The sequence below is a fragment of the Astyanax mexicanus genome, chromosome 21 (genome assembly GCF_023375975.1).
Source record: "Astyanax mexicanus isolate ESR-SI-001 chromosome 21, AstMex3_surface, whole genome shotgun sequence".
NCBI classification, from domain to species: Eukaryota; Metazoa; Chordata; class Actinopteri; order Characiformes; family Acestrorhamphidae; genus Astyanax; species Astyanax mexicanus.
The window spans coordinates 28,515,624-28,534,549 of NC_064428.1; the positions used below are offsets into that span (position 1 = coordinate 28,515,624).

General features: G+C 40.0%; 1 protein-coding gene across 2 annotated transcripts in view; it reads left to right on the forward strand.

Moving 5' to 3' along the window:
- Positions 1 to 18,926, forward strand: part of nlgn4xa (neuroligin 4 X-linked a) — a 170,765-nt gene that overhangs the window by 40,590 nt on the left and 111,249 nt on the right. For both annotated transcript variants that reach the window (XM_049470139.1, XM_022674683.2), the window contains one exon: positions 16,116 to 16,268. In XM_049470139.1, coding sequence (XP_049326096.1) covers positions 16,116 to 16,268 — 153 coding nt within the window. The remainder of the gene's footprint in view (positions 1 to 16,115; positions 16,269 to 18,926) is intronic.

The following is an 18,926-nucleotide window of genomic DNA, read 5'->3' on the forward strand; positions in this document are numbered from 1 at the left end:
TTTTTTTTTTTTTTTTTGGTCACCTTAAGTTAATGCTAGGATTTTTTTTTTTATTAATTTATATAATTGTTGTGTTTTTCCAATCACCCTTAAAATGTTATGATGGATCATTATTCTTTTTTTTGCTTGTCTCAAACCAATGACATAAATTGCATTTTTTCAAATAAATAATGCATGAAACAAAGAAATTTGCTTGAATTTTGATGTTCCCCAGTTACTGCTACATAAATGGGAAGATTCTCTGCAGTGTCGTATCTCCAGCATCATGATGTTCTGCTTTTCCGCAGCGTTTCTCTTATGATACGACTTTAAACTGTTTCTTTTTCTGCTGGGTGTTTTTTGGCGGAGTAATTAAAGTAGAGAAATCAAATAAGCTTGAAAACCTTACACCATCCTCCTGACAGAATAATCAAAGCCGCAGCGATGTCTTAACACGCGGTATCTCGCTGATGAAAGTCAAGCAGACAAGCGTGCAAGAGTTATTGTGGCTGCGTGAAAACAGAAAACAACAGAGAGGAGAATAGAGAAAAGCCCGGTGTTCGGGTGAAGCAGGAGCGGCGAGGCGGCCGGGTGCCGTCGGCTGGTCTTCATTGCTCTGGAGAGACGGCAGCGGGAGTTGTGCAGGAGGGCACAATCGATGCTGGCTGACTGCGTGCGCATCTGCAGTGGCGATGAATTACTCGTTCTGGCTCCCTCGAGGCTGTACTTTCACCGTATAGAGCTCCACTGCAGAACAGAGAGCCTCTCAGTAAATGGAGGAACTGCTCCAGCACCTACACAACTCACCCACAGAGTCCGCTTCCAGGCGTACACTCCAAAATACAGAGGCCAAAGAGGCTTCTTCTGTTCTTTAAGGAATCAGAACTGTGATTTTACAAAAATCCCACATCTTAAGAAGGTTAAGAGTTTAACAAAAATGTGAATTTATCTGCTGTTTTAAGCTATCTGCATCATTAGATGGTTAAAAATTGGAATATGCTTGGGTGGGAAATGTTCTCTACTAGAGAAACTGAGGCTATGTTCAGTTGTTGGGCTTCCAGCCCAAATCCGTCCATATTTTTTGTATATCTTAATTGGATCCAGAAAAATGTTTGATAATCTGAACAGCCAGAAACTACACGAAATCTAAACCACATTTCAATCCGTATTGCAATCTTTAAAGAAATCAACATCTTGAACAGGTGGAATTCCTTTTTAAGAGTTAAAAAAGGGAATTTAACTGGTTCTGGAATCTAGATTGGATCCAGATTCATTTTTGATAGTCTGGACAGCCAGAAACCACATTTCAGGAATCAATCAGTATTGCAATCTTAAAAAAATACATCTTGTCGAGGTGGAATTCCCTTTTAGGAGTTAAAAATGGGAATATGGTCGCCAGATTGATTTTCAGAAATTCAATTTTTGCAAATTTAATTCAAACCACATTTGGTTTACAATGTACAGTAATTGCAATTGCATTTGTACAGATGCCTTTTTAATGAATAAATCAGTATATGGATCTTAAAACATTACTACATCTTAAAGAGATAGAATTCTCCTTTAATGGTTAAAAAATTGAAATTCATTAGGTTTTAAGCTATCTGCATTATTAGACATTTACCAAGAACCACATGAAATCTTGACTATATATGAAAATGTTTGTAAATTGGGTCCCAAACACAAATTGTCCAATTTCCTCCCACTGATTTACTCAAAGTGGGTTGCTAGTTTGTCATGTTTGGTACAAATGGCAGGTGAATTTGTGATCTTCCTACAAACAGGATTGACACTTAATGTGGATTGACACCCAGGTGGTACCATGTATACAATGACTCAATGAGATGAATGATGATTGTCCCCAATTTCCTAATTTATTTCCTATTTCACCTGCTAGCTGTGACTTCCCATCCCACAATGCTAGCCTTAACTACTCTAGTTCTGGTAGCAGGTGCCTAAAACTCACATCCCAGATAGCTTGATTAATTGGCTGATGTGACTATACAAAATTGGTAGAAATTTGGTTCTTACTCTCCAACCAAAGAGTTTGCAAAGCTGTGCAGGCAGATTCCCATATTCCCAGATTCCCAAGCAGAGTGTTTGCACAACCGGTTTGGGTTGATTCCCATTTCAAACTCTGCAACCAGGTTGTTGGCACATTCAGCTCTCACATTGAATATTTGACATGCAATTAAAATGTATGTTAACCATGTACAGAAGCAGTCATCTTCTCTGGGCTTGGTAGGATCTGCACTGATGTTTAATTTAAGACGTATTTACAGGAAGAATTGGGAAAAATAACACCTGAAGCTTCTTATCACTAAAAATTGCCAGTGCAAAAACATCTTGTGGTAAATGGTTTACCATTCCAGCTTTTTTAGAATGTGTTGCATCCCTGAAATGCCTTGATACAATTTGTCTTTGGAGCATCTGCACAGAATCTGAAAAATGCTAATTCTTTAAAGGTTTCTTTTTAATCTAAAGGATTCTTCTCACCCTGCTGGGCTTCATTGACAAAGAAACATCAATTGAAAGTCTGGAAACATGAAAAAAATCATGTACAACTCTTCATTTTTGTAATGTTTCTGTGTAATTATGAAAGAATTCAGGCTTTCTCGTCCTTCCTCTTTCTGTTGTTCTGTTTTGGAATGTTGTGTTCCAGTTCAGCGTTGCCTTTAAGGAACTGTGGCAGTATATAGAACGGCTGTGTTTGAGAATTAACTACAAAGAGAGGCTGATTGGAGAATTATGGAACAGAAAGATCCCAGCTCGTCAGCCACGTCTTAATTGGTTTACATGCATATTGAATGGTAGGCCTTAGGCGTTAGCTTTAACGGCTTTATTAGAAGGTGACGTTGAACGCTCAGGTTTGAGACATCAATAGAAGTCATGCTGTCTGTCCAGAGGCCATACTTGACTCGTCTTTGATGGCACCATGAAATCTGACTTGTCATTATTCGTGCACGATGGCTGCAATTACCCTTTTGACTAAAGGCTTATGAAGGACATTATGGCACATGGCAGAGCTGGCTTGTCTGCTAGCGGCTCTAGCAGCTTTACAAGTCCCACTGCAGGTTCCTCTAAAACTAGCAATGCGTTGAATCTGCTTGTTTCAGATGTTTCTGTCACATTTCCACATGAATAAAATATTCTCTGTTGTCTTAGAGTTTACTTACTTTTGGCAGTAGTTGACCTGTCCAATTACTAGAGTGGGATGTCGGGTATGATTGGCAGGGACTGAATTTGTGACGTTCCAACAGTTGGGTTGACGCTTAGACAGTTGTGTCACTATACAAAATTGTGAATTGAGTATGAATGTGGTTCATACTCTGTAACCTTAGAGTTGGCAAAAGCGGTGAAGACTGATTCCCATATTATACTTGGCAACCGTAGTGTTGGCACACTTAACCCTTCTTGAGCTGGTAGCATGTGCCTTGGAAAAATCAATTTGGACCAGTTCTCATACTTGGCAACCAGAATGTTGGCACATCACAATTGGGATAAATGTGGTTCATACTTGGCAACCAAAGAGTTGGCAAAAGTGGTGTGGGCCAGTTCTCATACTAGGCTTGGCAACCTGAATCCTAAAAGCTTCTAATCTTAATTCTTGTAGTGCTTGTAGCATGATCCTGCAACTCACGTCCAAGATAGCATAAAGAACCCGCTGATGTACAGCAGCTATAGAGAATTGGGATGAATGTGGTTCATACTTGGCAACCAGGGAGTTGAAAAAATCGGTGTGGGTCAATACCTATATTATACTCAGTAACCGGAATGTTGGCACAACCCTTCTAGCCTCAACTCTTCTAGCACTGGTAGCATGTGCCTGCAATTCATGGCCCAGATAGCATGAAGAATCAGCTGATGTACAGCAGCTATAGAGACTTCATACTTGGCAACCAGAGAGTTGGAAAAATCAATTCGGGCCAGTTCTCATACTGTACTTGGCAATCGGAATGTTGATACAACCCTTCTAGTCCTGATTTTTCTAGAGCTGGTAGCATTTTCCTGCAACTTATGTCACAAATAGCATGAAGAATCAGCTATACAGACTAGGATGAATGTGGTTCATACTTGGCAACCAGTGAGTTGGAAAAATCTGTGCAAATAACAAATAACACGAAGAACGAAGAGTGATGTAACTACAGAACTGGGACGAATGTGGTTCATACTCTGCTACCAGAAAGTTGGCAAAAGCGGTGCAGGCTGTTTTCCATATTATACTTGGCAACCGGAGTATTGGAACAACGCTTCTAGTGCTGGTAGCATGTGCCTTGAACTCATATAACAAATAACACGAAGAATCGGCTGATGCAGCTATACAAAACTGGGACAAATGTAGTTCATAGTCGGTAACCGAAAAGTTGGAAAAATTAGTTGCGGGCTGATTCCCATATTGTACTTGGCAACCGGAGTATTGGAACAACCCTTTTAGTGCTGGTAGCATGTTCCTGTAACTCATATAACAAATAACACAAAGAATCGGCTGATGCAGCTCTACAAAACTGGGACGAATGTAGTTCATAGTCGATAACCTGAAAGTTGGAAAAATCGTTGCGGGCTGATTCCCATATTGTACTTGGCAACCGAAGTAGTGGAACAACCCTTCTAGTGCTGGTAGTATGTGCCTGCAACTCATATAACAAATAACACAAAGAATCGGCTGATGCAGCTCTACAAAACTGGGATAAATGTGGTTCGTAGTCGGTAACCGGAAAGTTGGAAAAATCTTTGCGGGCTGATTCCCATAATATATTTAGCAACCAGTCTTGGCACAACCATTTTTATAGGGTTTCCCATATCATACTTTGCAACCAGGGTCTTGAAACAAGCAGTATTTGGACCAGAGTAACTGAAAACCATTAAACCGTCAAACCATCATGGTATTATTGCATATTGCTGTTGTTTGCGAAGCTAGATCCTATAGTCTCTTGTCTCATAACTGTCCTATGAAAGGGAAACTCCGAAAATACTAATATAAGCAAGTTTTTTAGCCTTATCTAGCACTGCACTGAATCATTGGGTGAAAAGAAAGCCAATGTTGCTTGCCTTTAATGGCTCAGAGACATGCATGGCAAAAATCTGTGCTTAGACAGTTGCGCCACCTGGGTTTGGTTCCTCTAAGTTCTTTTTTGGCTTTTGTGTTCTCTAAAACATGTCCAACCATTGAAAGGTCTATTGTGATGATGCAACATACAGTATTTTATCATGTGCTTTATCCTGATATGGCGGTTACAGTTGAACAGACACACTTGCAAGCTGGGTACTCACTGCACAGAAAGGGAAGCTCTGGCACCTCCTGCATGTACAACTAACAAGCATCTACATCTTTCTCTACTAACGCTTGTGAATTGCTGAAACGGATGGAAAATTCAGATGACCCTACCCCCTGTCCCTCCCTTTCTCTCTCTCTCTCTCTCTCTCTTTTTCTCTCTCTCTCCCTCTCTCTCTCGTTCTCTCACTCTCCCTCCCACTCTCTCGCCGTATAAAGATGAGTAATGTGTGTGGCGCCGTTCAACCCATAGGGGAATATATTATCCCCCTCAGCCTGTCCTGGCAATGATGAATGTCCGGGGCACAAGCGCTGCAGAGTCACCCCCGCTATGCCTCCTTTCTCTCTCTCTCTATCCCTCTCTCTCTCTCTCTCTCTCTCTCACGTAATGCCATCAGAGCGAAGGAGAACAGGAACATTTTTATTTCTCAGTGAACTGCTGACCACTGACAGCATTGGGACTCGGCAGGTCCCTTCACCGTGCCGTTACATCCTGCGCCCTAGATCATGTTTGTTTGCTTGAAAGCAGAGTCCCTAACGTTTCCTTTTCATGTCCGCCGTCCTGCGGTTACTTCCAGAAAACGCCCAGCCCCATCTAAAGACGACGCTATCGGCTGCGTCCCCCCGCAAAGCAAGTGAAACTGTCGGTCAGTGTCGTAACAGTCTGCCTAAATTGCATCCGAGACTGCACTGCTGCTCCGAGAGTGCTCTGAGATGCGTATCGCATAGCGTTTTAGCACTCTTGACAACTTTATGGAAGCACTCTGTTTTCTCGAAACGTCTTTCCTGAGATGTTCCGGAATGTAAAAAGCTCCTTTGATATGTTTCATAGTCGTTAATGGAGCCCTCGCTAATTTACTGCTGCATCATGAGGGCGGGTGAGGTAACGGTACTGGTGCACCTTCGGACCACACTGATTTGTTGCTGCTGTTTTATATCTAAAGCCTAGCTTTACAGTATCTGATAGATCTGATAGTGGTTAAAGGTTAGTGTTGTAACCTTTAAGTAAAAGACCCTGATCCTAGCTAGATAGCTAGATAGATAACAATGAAAAAATGGCCAAAGACTTATGAGACATCCTCATAGCAAAGAGTATTCAGGGGAAGGGTCTGCAAAACTGATCTCAGGTATCTAGCCTTAGCTAGCACTGCACCGAACAATGGGGTGAAAAGAAGCCAGTTCTGCTGGCTCATGGACATACAGGAATAGGACAATGAAACTGAAACACCTGGTTTTAGAGCACAATAATTTATTGTGGTGACGGACAGTTCTGGTGGAAACATGAGAGCTGAGGTGCACATTGAATTCTGCCGTGATTTGGGCAGCCGTGGTTTTATGATTTTAGGATACAATCCTGTTCATAACAAAATTCCTTATGATTATCCATTATGATTTTTCGTAACGTAAATACGATGTATTTCATACATAACTGTATCCCAGATAGTTGTTGGTACACATCTGCCATTTTATGCTTAAATCTGAATAGTTTATTTATTTGAGGGATTTAGGTAAAAAAAAAAGTGATTGAACTGGTACTGCTACTGTAATTAATTGTAAACTGGTCCTGTGTTAGCAAATGTTGTAACCTTTCGCCCAGGCCTTGTGGAACATTATATCTCCATCAGAAGAATCATGGCTATTAGTCTGATTTAATATAATACTGTGGTACTGCTAAGTATTGTAAAAACGAGTACAGAGAACAGTTTGATGGTACACCAACAGAAACCATCCCAGAAGAACCATTCCAGAGAGCAGAGTCTTGACCATTTTCACATAGTGGTCATGGTTGTGGTCATGCTGGTTTTCTAGTTTGGTTTGGTTGGTCAATTTTGTAGGTCAGTTGTCAATGGTTCCTCAGGAATCTGTGGCTTTTAATTTTAGGTCAAATAAACGGAAGCTAGTTAGCTAGCCTTGTGAAACTTATCCTTAAAAACGATGGAGTTGCTAAATAACAGAGACATAGTTGGAAATTTTACGTTGATCCATAGATAATTTGATGTTAATGATCGCTTTGCAATGCTAGGCTACTACTCTATGTACAAAAGTATTGGGACACCTGCTTATTCATAGTTTTTTTTCTGAAATTACGGTTCATATGCTACTTTTGTTGGAGTAACTGTATGTATGTACTGCCCAGGATTTGATTGCATCAAAGAACACCACCCAACCTAACTCATCCCTAACTCCTCAACTCTGCCTTCCAAAAGTACTGGATGGAACACAACCATTTCAGAGACCTTAAAGAGTTCTCAGAGAGTTCCACTGTTCAACAGCTCAATGCTGGGGGTCTTTATACACCTCTAGCCCATGCCTTGACTACCTGGCATTAGGCATTGTGTAGACAATGCCCAAAGTAGCTAAAAAGTATGTTCTCATTGGTCAAGGCTACAGTTTTAACCAAAGCAAACTGGCGGTGCTAAGTTAGCTTAGCATAAACTAACGTCCTCTGCCCAGGCCTGTTGGAACCACTGGAATCTCCACCAGGGAGTCGGAGTCATTAGCGTGACTGAATAAGAGAGTGTGCCGACGGTCCGGCGTAATGAAAAGTACGGCGAATTTGAAAGTCGTACACTAGCGAAGAGCTGCGAAATAGATGCCCTCGCATTAACGTGCTGCCTGGCTCCTACTCAAAACATGGCTGAGATTAATCACCTGTCAGTGTGGCTTGTTTTCCAGTCCTCTCTCTCTCTTTCTCTCTCTTTCTCTTTCTCCACTCACACTCCCTCGCTCAAAGTCTTTTACTCGATTATATGCACTCATTTCAACATACAGTAGCAGTTCCTTGGATTTTAGCTTTTACACCGAAAGCAGTGGTATTAAGTACAGAGTTCGGATGGGTTAAAAATTTTAATTAATGATATCTGTGTCCTAACATGAGTATTCCTGCAAGGTCTTGTACGTTAATTCTAATAAATCAGTAGTAAAATACTGTATGGATTATATACCGCATTTTACGACTATAAACCACACTGTATTTTAAGGCGCACTATCAACAAATGTCTATTTTCTAGTCTATTTTCACACCATATATGGCAAATTTTAAGCAACAATAGTAAGGAACAGGGGTGTCGCTGCGTTTCCCCTCTAATTTTAGCAGATTTAGCACCTAAATAAACTAATTCTTAAAAAATAAAACTTTTTTTCAGTCTAACGAGTGCTGATTGTTAATCCACACAGAGTAAAGTGCTTTTGTTTATTTACAATAACCCTAGATTTTCATTATTTTAGCATGGTTAGCAGCAGCGCTAGCCATGTTTAGCAATGCTTAGCCCTAGTAAATGCCGCCCGACAGTGCTACACCAAGGAACCCTGGATGTTCCGGTAACCCAGGGCGCTATCAGACAGCGGTTTGTCTGAAATAGCTTGTTTTAACAAGATAAACGGTGAAAGAGCTTCTGCTGCAGTTAGCGGCTAATGCTAATACTGCTCCAGCCTTGGTGCTGGAGAAACTTTACTAAAACTCCTGTATAAAGCTGTACTTCAGCGGAGTGGCTTTACTTCTTCTTACAACCGGACTGATACAATTCATACATACAGGAAAATGTGGGAAAATTAAAGGATTTTAAGTGTGTCTTATTGTACAAACAGAAAGGAGGTCGCTAAATCCTTTATCCACTTCAGACTCCACTTCAGAGAGGGGGCTGGAGAGGGTAGCACGCTAACAGCTAATGGTGTATTCCGTACCTGGCGAGTGTTAGGAAAACAAAGAGAACTCACAGAGGGTGACAGCGACAGCAGCGATAGCAGCGATAGGCACTTACACGCTATGAGCTAGCCGTGATCATAACCTCGTCCTCGTGGCATTTGCTCTCATTCCAGCTGACATTTTGCACAGGCTCGCAGAGGCCATTTGCAGAGTGTGTACACAAGCCTGGATAATCAGCAGAGGATATATATATATGAGATACGCAGCCTATTCGCCATCCAACCATCTAACAGATATATCTCGTCTTCATACAGCTCTTCTTTGCACTCCCAGCATCTATTTTTACCTCAGGTTTTGCGATTTTTTTTTCTCTGCGTTTTTTGGAGGGTATTTTTCATTTCCCATCTTGTATTCCCGTAGGCATTCACTCAAAGGAGCTGATGCTAGGCTAGCGCCGTCCACCCAGGCCTTGTGGAACATCTCCATTAGAGGGAACAGAACCATTAGCCTAATTGAATAAAGGAGTGTGGGACTGCTAAATCATGTAATGGTATTTGTACAAGCCACTTTTATGCTGATCCACAGCTAGTTTTTATACAGTACTGTGTAGTGATATAACTGGCCTCGCAGATCCTATGGGCGGATAAGAAGAAGTGGATGAGAAAATGAATAAATGGAAGGAATGAATAAATGAATGAATTGTTAAGATAGAAGAAAATGATGCTAAGCTAGTATTTTCCACTCAGGTCTTCTGAAACATCTCCTTTAGAACAAACAAACATATTAGCTTGGATAAACACAGAAATGTAATATTGATAAATGACTAAAGCCCTATCGGGATGGGATTAGTTTTTTAGGGGGTCCTGGGGTAATTTTCTCTTTTATTGGGGGTCCTCTGTGATTTTATTTCCGTCTGGATCGACCATGTATGTGTTTTTCGCTGAACTCTGTGGTCCTCCAGTAATTTTAGTCCTGTCCGGATCCAAATCTCTGAGTTTTGTCTCCTCACATTTAATAAAACAGCTATAAAATATTACACTTTGAACTGTACTTTTCTAACTATACTTCAAATTGTTGCTGAAATTTGGCTTCTCCTCAAACTAAAATAAGAGTCAGTGTCCCTTCTCTGCTCCAGTATCTTTTAAAAGCGCCTAGATGCATAGAGAAACATAGAAACATACCTTCGGATAGGCCTTAAGACACTTATTGTTTATTTAGAGGTTTATATCTGGGCTTGTATGCTGATTTGGGACCATTTTTGTTCTTTCATAGGTTTAAGGCTTGGGTTTAGAGTAAAGATGCACCAAAATACAATTCTTTGACAAAAAAACAAAACCAAACAAATGTTTAAAGCATTACAATGTCTGCAAACAGACATTCTAGTGTGCTCTGACATTAATATACAGCTATGCAAAAAAAATTAAGGGACCACTTCAGTTTCTGAATAAGTTTCTCTGATTTTGCTGTTTATAGGTTTATGTTTGAGTAAAATGAACATTACAGTTTTATTTTATAAACTACAGACAACATTTCTCCAAGATTCCAAATATAAATATTGTCATTTAGAGCATTTATTTGCAGAAAATGAGAAATGACAGAAATAACAAAAAGATGCAGAGCTTTTTGACCTCAGATAATGCAAAGAAAACAAGCTCATATTCATAAAGTTTTAAGAGAAAATCAATATTTGGTGGAATAACCCTGTTTTAATCACAGTTTTCATGCATCTTGGCATCATGTTCTCCTCCACCAGTCTTACACACTGCTTTTGGATAACTTTATGCCTTTACTCCTGGTGCAACAATTCAAGCAGTTCAGATTGGTTTTAACAGCTCGTGATCATCCATCTTCCTCTTGATTAGATTCCAGAGGTTATCAATTAGGTAAAATCAAAGTAACTCATCATTGGTGGTCTTGAATTTTTTTTTCCAGAGCTGTATTTACTGCATTTAAAAAAAGTACCTTATTTGATGCTCGTTTTAATTTTTGCACTTTTTGTACAGTTTGGGTTGCTAATATTTGATGCATCTCTAGTTTAAAGTTTAAATATAGGAAAGTGATGCAAAGTTAGCATAAACTAGCATCTCCTCCCATTTTTTAATTGGCATATTTAGTGTTAATTATATGTAATTTCCTGTCATGGTCCCCCAAATGTTTTCACTCAAATCAAATGAGTCTTCACTTATTTGCCTAAACACTTTATTTTTTTTTTTCAGTTTTTGGTCAGTTTAGGTTGCCAAATATTTGGTGCATTGCTACTTTCAAGTATAAAATAAAGGAAAGTTGTGATAGTTTATCATAGACTATCATCTTCTACCATTTTTCTTCCCTCATTTTGGGGTATTTTTTATGTTGTAAGTATTCTCTTAAAGAAGCTAATGCTGGATCACTAGCATCTTCCACCCAGGCCAGAGCATCTTCATTAGGAGAAACAGAACCATTAGGCTACACTCTTCCACCCAGGCATTGTGGAACATCTCTATTAGAGGAAGCAGAGCCATTAGCTTAACTGAAATAATAGTATGCTACTGCTAACTGAAGGGGAAACTGATACAGTAAATGGTCTAATGGTATGTGTTAGGGATGTTCTAATCCAAATTGTCAAAATGATTCCAATCTGATCCAATCATGGTGTTTCCATAAATAATGCATTCCCACAACTTAGGTACGATATATATACTAATGGTCAAACTTTCTAGAACACCCCTGTTTTAAGCATTTCCAGTTATTTAATAGTCCTAAGGAGCTTAAATGGCAAAAATAAAATGGAAACAAATGTGGGTGTATAAAAACCTTTTTAACTTCAGCACTATTTTAGGTGAAATTGAGAAAAACAATGTTTTTTGTTCCATTTCCAGTTATGGGGGGGTGTGGCGATATGGGTGTTCTAAATCATTTGACCTGTAGTGTACACAATACAACTCCTTTACTATTTAAAGTGGAATTGAGAAAAAATGTAACTATTTTTGTACAATTTCCAGTTATTTACTGTTCCTGATGAGCCCCAATAGCAGGAATAAAGAGGAAACATATGTGGGTGTTCTAAAACATTTGACCTGTAATGTACACAATTTAACTCCTGCACTATTTAAGGTGGAAGTGTGAAAAATAACTGTTTTTTGTACCATTATGTACTGGTCCTGAGGAGCTTAAATGACAAAAAAAGGGAAAACATGTGGGTGTGGGTGTTTTGACTGATGGTGTACACAATTTAATTCCTGCAATATTTAAGGTGGAATTGGGAAAAAAGTAATTATGTACCATTTCTAGTTATTTACTGGTCCTGAAGATCTTAAATGGCAAAAATAAAGAGGAAAAATATGGGTGTTCAGAAACTTTAGACCGGTTGTGTACACAATTTAACTCCTGAACTATTTAAGGTGGAATTGAGAAATATAACAGTTTTTTTTTGTACAATTCCCAGTTATTTGCTGGTCCTGAAGACTTTAAATGGCAAAAATAAAGAGGAAAAAATGCGGGTGTTCTAAAACATTTAACCGGTTGTGTACATAATATAACTCCTGCACTATTTAAGGTGGAATTGAGAATTGTTTTGTTTTTGTACAATTTCCAGTTATTTACTAATCCTGGAGACCTTAAATGGAAAAAATGAAGAAGAAAAAATGCGGCTGTTCTAAAACGTTTACAACGTTTACAGGTTACATAACATACCTCTTGCACTATTTAAGGTGGAATTGAGAGTTAGAAGCCAAAGTTAGACTTGTTTTTGCTGATAACTGCTACCTGCTAATCATCTACCCATACTGTTTCTTTCTTACATATTTTAGGGTTATATTTTTTTTTTACTTTTCCATCTTTCTCCCCTCATAGGTATACACTCACAGCAGCCGCTTCTAATGAGGCTAGCAGTGGGTATTCTAAAATGTTTGTACCAGTAGTGTACACAATTTATCCCCTATTTATCCCCTATTGTACTATTTCAGGTGCAATTGCAAAAAGTAAGTTTTTGTACCATTTCCAGTTATTTACTGGTCCTGAAGAGCTAAAAGGGGAAAAATGTTTGACCAGTAGTGTACAAAAAATAACTCCTGCACTATTTAAGGTGGAATTGAGAGTTAGAAGCCAAACCCAGGCTTGTTTTGGCTGCTAACTGCTCACTGCTAATCATCTACCCAGGCTTTTTCCTCCTCACTTATTTTAGGGTTATATATTTTTTAAACTTTTCTCATCTTGCTCCCCCCGTAGGTATTCGCTCACAGCAGCTGCCGCTAATGAGGCTAGCAGCGGCAGCGGGAGCAGCGGCGACGGCCGCCTGTGATCTCCTGAAGCCTGCAGGCTATTTGTGGAGCGATACCTGTGATTTTGTCTCGGGTTTCAGCAGCCCCTCCATTTATAATCAGCTTCTGCTCGGCATTTGCTAATCAGCCGCTACAATCAGGGCAGGAGAAAGCTGCAAATAGCCGAGGAAACAATGACCCTCTCCGAGCATTAGCACACATCTCAAGGTGGAACATTACAAGATCACTGATTGGTCTAAATGAAGTCTTCCTCTGCTAAGGACCAAATTAGCGAGCTAATGGGAGCTAGTTGCAGTGTGGGCCTTAGCTCTCGCGGTGTTGCATCAGTATTAGCAATGTCTGAGTCAGATACCTGAGAGTAAAACCTGCTCTAAAGCCAGTTAGAACCTGTAATGAATGTGATTAAGTTGAGGAAAGAGGGAGCTAAATGGAATACGGCTAGTCAAACAAGCTAACACAGCATGCTAGGAAGCTATCTAGCTAATGTATATAGAATAAGACGTATCCTCTAGACCAGGGGTGTCCTAACTTTTTTTGTTGGGGGCCAGAAGGAGAAATATATTTGAAGTCACGGGCCACACTCTGTAATAAAACAAATAATAAAATATACCACTTTAAATAATACTTTTTTCCTGATTATTTTATTTACACACCATTTTACTTGACTTACTGTCTTTATTTGACAGTGTTGTGTAAACTAAGATTTTTTAAATTAATGTTTAATTTGATGATGTCTCTTAATATTAAACTCCTTAATTACGGCAACTTTTAGACTCTTTGCCCCGTTTTTCTGCGCTAGAACTGCGCACTCTCTCCGCTTTTAAATTCTTTGCCCCGTTTTTCTGCGCTAGAAATGCGCACCCTCTCTGATTTTAGACTCTTTGCCCCGTTTTTCTGCGCTAGAACTGCGCACTCTCTCCTCTTTTAGACTCTTTTGCCCCGTTTTTCTGCTCTAGAAATGCGCACTCTCTCCGCTTTTAGACTCTTTGCCACGTTTTTTTGCGCTAGACATGCGCACTCTCTCCGCTTTTAGACTCTTTGCCACGTTTTTTTGAGCTAGAAATGCGCACTCTCTCCGCTTTTAGACTCTTTGCCCCGTTTTTCTGCGCTAGAAACGCGTACTCTCTCCACTTTTAGACTCTATGGCTCGTTTTTCTGCACTAGAAATGCGCACTCTCTCCGCTTTTAGACTCTTTGCCCCGTTTTTCTGCGCTAGAAACGCGTACTCTCTCCACTTTTAGACTCTATGGCTCGTTTTTCTGCACTAGAAATGCGCACTCTCTCCACTTTTAGACTCTTTTGCTCCATTTTTCTGCGCTACAAATGCGCACTCTCTCCGCTTTTAGACTCTTTTACCCCGTTTTTCTCCGCTAGAAATGCGCACTCTCTCCGCTTTTAGACTCTTTTACACCGTTTTTCTGCGCTAGAAATGCGCACTCTCTCCGCTTTTAGACTCTATGGCTCGTTTTTCTGCGCTAGAAATGCGCACTCTCTCCGCTTTTAGACTCTTTGCCCTGTTTTTCTGCGCTAGAAATGCGCACTCTCTCCACTTTTAGACTCTTTGCCCCGTTTTTCTGCGCTAGGAATGCGCACTCTCTCCGCTTTTAGACTCTTTTACCCCGCTTTTCTCCGCTAGAAATGCGCACTCTCTCCGCTTTTAGACTCTTTGCCCTGTTTTTCTGCGCTAGAAATGTGCACTCTCTCTGCTTTTAGACTCTTTGGCTCGTTTCGACCCCTGTGCTCTATGGTTTAAACTTTGCAACTGATGAATTGCAACTGGTGCAAGGGTGTGGATGCCAAAAATAAAGAAATTGTGGTGGTTCTGTCCCAAGTGTGATGTTGCGGCACATGATTGTGCAATTACACATTGTTGCATATCATTCATTATGGATATTTAACAAGAGTGTTTCTTTTACATGGGTATTTCTTTGGCAATACCCAAATACTGCCAAAATGTGAAGCGTTTCCAGAAGAATTCAAACCATATAGTTCAAACGCAACTCAACACGCTTGCAGGAGAATGCTACACAATGGACAATAGTGTAACACCATTGAGTGGAAGGCCAACTAGCTTTGCACCCAGAGAGCACACGGCCATTTATGGATTCTCTATTAGATTTTAACAACCTCCTTATGATAGGGTCAAGGCAAAACTCTGCAAAACTTGTTGTTAAAAAGATATGAAAACATACCCAATACTGATAAGCTAGCTGGTTAAACAGCTCATGATCAGTATATTTGGTTGTGTTGCCTTTGTTTTTGGTTATTGTGGTCAACCAACATGGTCAACCATGTTATAAGAACATTTAAGAACATTTAGCAACATTTTGAAAGGGTTCCAGGAAGATTAGGTTCTAACGTAACAGAAATAATGTTTCAGGAATGTTCTAAAAAATATGTGACATAATAATGGTTTGCATCACAATGTTACTACTCTGTTTATTAATATTTATTATAATGTTTCCAGCTAAACAAATACTAACATTATGGAAATGTTGAGTAACGCTCCCACTTACAAGACATGAAAACGCTCTAAAGACATCCAGAAAACTGGACAAATTGAACAGTCTAAAGTCGTTAACTGACCAAAATTGGGTAGATGGATTCTGGTTGTCTACTTTGGTCAGGATGATCATGTTTGTAGACCAGATAACCATCAAACTTAATCAAAAACATAGAGATTCTCTCAACAGATACTCAACAGCCACCCACTTTAACCAGCTTGACCAACTTGAACTGACCAGTTTTCTTTCAGTTTTCAACTCCAACAACTCAACAAACCATTTAAAACACTTTTTTTATTTTCTAACAATTCATTACTTTTCTAGGTTCTTTTTTCCTAAACCATGGAATATGGAATCACACACTTCTAATCACCAAACTGACCAAAGCATGGGCCAGATATTTGCTTGCAACCATCTCCTAGATATTCATATGTTTGTTACTTTCCCTTTTTTCCAAGATATCCACGACGAGAACGGTCTGAGACCAGTCATGGTGTACATTCACGGTGGATCCTACATGGAAGGCACGGGGAACATGATCGACGGCAGTATCCTGGCCAGCTACGGCAACGTCATTGTGGTCACGCTCAACTACAGACTAGGAGTGCTGGGTAAGTCAGCTGTGTTTGATGCTAGGCTGATGCTGTGCTAATTTAGCTCATTTAGCAACAGTTTGCTGCTAAGCTACCTGATTGTTGAATGGCTAATGAAGAAGTTGTGGAATTTAAAAGATTTTTTAGAGGGTTTTAAAGAGGATTTTGTCACTAATTCAGTGAAAAAGTGAGTGACAAGAACTGAGGAAAGCTTATGGGATTGTTGTATTTGTTGGATGGCTTTCTGTTTTGTCTGTGTGATGCTAAAAATGCTACATTTGGCTACAAAAAGTCTACTCATTTTAGGAATACTCTTGAATAATCCTTCCTGACTGATTCTTCTCTACTTTTGCGATGTTTTCTATTGTCTTTGTTACTGCTGGTAGTACATACAGGCCTTTCAGAGCCTTTTAGGGCCTTTTCCAAAGCATTCTCAAAAGCATGGAGGAGATACCAGGACACTAGAGGCCATTAGAGAAGAAGAGCATAGAATTAAGTCAAGGTTTGGTTCGAATCCTGTTCATGTAGCTTGCCATCAGCTGCTGGAGCCCTGAGAGAGCACAATTTGCTTTGCTTTCTCTGAGTGGGTACAGTAGATGGTGTTCTTTACCCTCATTACTCCAAAGATTGATGTCTCTCAGCACAAGGTTGCGTCTGTGAGCTGATTTATTGGAACTGAGTCGCTGCACTTTCCTCCTAAGTGCGCTGTGATGCTACTCTGCAATTGGAAAAGAAAAGGGATTGCTGTCTTCACATGTGTTGGAGAAGGCATGTGCTAGTTTTTACCCTCCTGGTGTTGGGGCATCACTAGTGATAGGGGTAGTCCTAATGAGTGGGTTGGGAGTGATTATTGGCCTTGTAAATTGGGAGAAAATAGGATAAAAAAGTCAAGGTTTGGCGCATTCAATCACATGAAGGACATACAGGGGTTAGACAATAAACTGAAACACCTGGTTTTAGAGCACAATAATTTATTGTCCTGATGGACAGTTCCGAACATCCCTTTCAGACAGCTTCCTCTTACAGCGTCCACAGTTAATCCTGTTGGATGTGGTTGGTCCTTCTTGGTGGTATCTCGCTGACATTACCCTGGATACCGTAGCTCTTGATGCATCACAAAGACTTGCTTTCTTGGTCACAGATGCGCAAGACGTGCACCAACAATTTGTCCTCTTTTGAACTCTAGTATATCACCCATAATGTTGTGTGCATTGCAATATGCATTGCAACCCCTGTGCTCTATGGTTTAAACTTTGCAACTGATGAATTGCAACTGGTGCAAGGGTGTGGATGCCAAAAATAAAGAAATTGTGGTGGTTCTGTCCCAAGTGTGATGTTGCGGCACATGATTGTGCAATTACACATTGTTGCATATCATTCATTATGGATATTTAACAAGAGTGTTTCTTTTACATGGGTATTTCTTTGGCAATACCCAAATACTGCCAAAATGTGAAGCGTTTCCAGAAGAATTCAAACCATATAGTTCAAACGCAACTCAACACGCTTGCAGGAGAATGCTACACAATGGACAATAGTGTAACACCATTGAGTGGAAGGCCAACTAGCTTTGCACCCAGAGAGCACACGGCCATTTATGGATTCTCTATTAGATTTTAACAACCTCCTTATGATAGGGTCAAGGCAAAACTCTGCAAAACTCTAATCTTGACTTTCCATACTGCGGTTTGTTTTACCAGAAAAAAAAAAACAAGCAATTATTCTTTCTCCTCTTGACAGAAATCCACTAAAATAAACTTTCACAGACGTGTGGTTGGCCTTCGACTGCCTTGACTCTACTCTAAGAGTCTACTCGACTACTTTGGCAGTGCATTTGAGCATATAGCAAAAAAGAAATATGTGTGAATATATGTTAATAAAATCCAGAATTGCACAGTAGTGCGTTGTGTGTGTGTAAGTGTGTATAAGTGTGTATGTGAGCAGACACCAAGCTGTCTGCTGTTGTTTACTTGGCCGGGGTCCAGCTGTACCAGTGCGAAGTACATAAGGCCTCATATAGCAAAAAAGAAATGTGTGTGAATATATGTTAATAAAATCCAGAATATGTAAAATCCACAACGCATTCCGCTGCCGCTTTGGTTGAGTACAAGTGGTGGAAATATTAAAATGGCAACTTTTTTTGTGTGTCATGCTTGGAAGGAGCTGCAATGCTTACCATTTGTTATCGGCTGGAGCTGTCGGCAAAGCTCCCTATATTTAGTAGTGCTGGAGCCGGGGGGAAAAGGTGTTCCGGAAAGGAGTGAGCACTGCAGGGAAAGAGAGAGAGAGACCGAGAGAGAGAGATGACTTGTTAACCATGTACCTTTTTTTCCGATTGTCTCCTCTGAAGGCGGCCTCAAATTCTTGCTGTTTTCATGCTTCCCCTAAAGCTTCTGGCCATGTTCTCAGTGGATCGAAGGTAGATCGAGGGGTGACCATGTCGGATAAGGTTCATTGATCAGTTCAGGTTCAGTTTGTAGAAGGGAAAATGATTGTAAGAAGTTCAGGTACTGTAATGCATTGTAAATGTACTGTAATGTAATATAAAGTGTCTGGTCAGATAGATAGGTAGGTAGGTAGGTAGGTAGGTAGATAGACAGATAGATCGATTATACGTTTTAGTTAAAACACAGAATGATTTAAAATATTCCTGTTTCATTTAAAGTGCACCAGTGC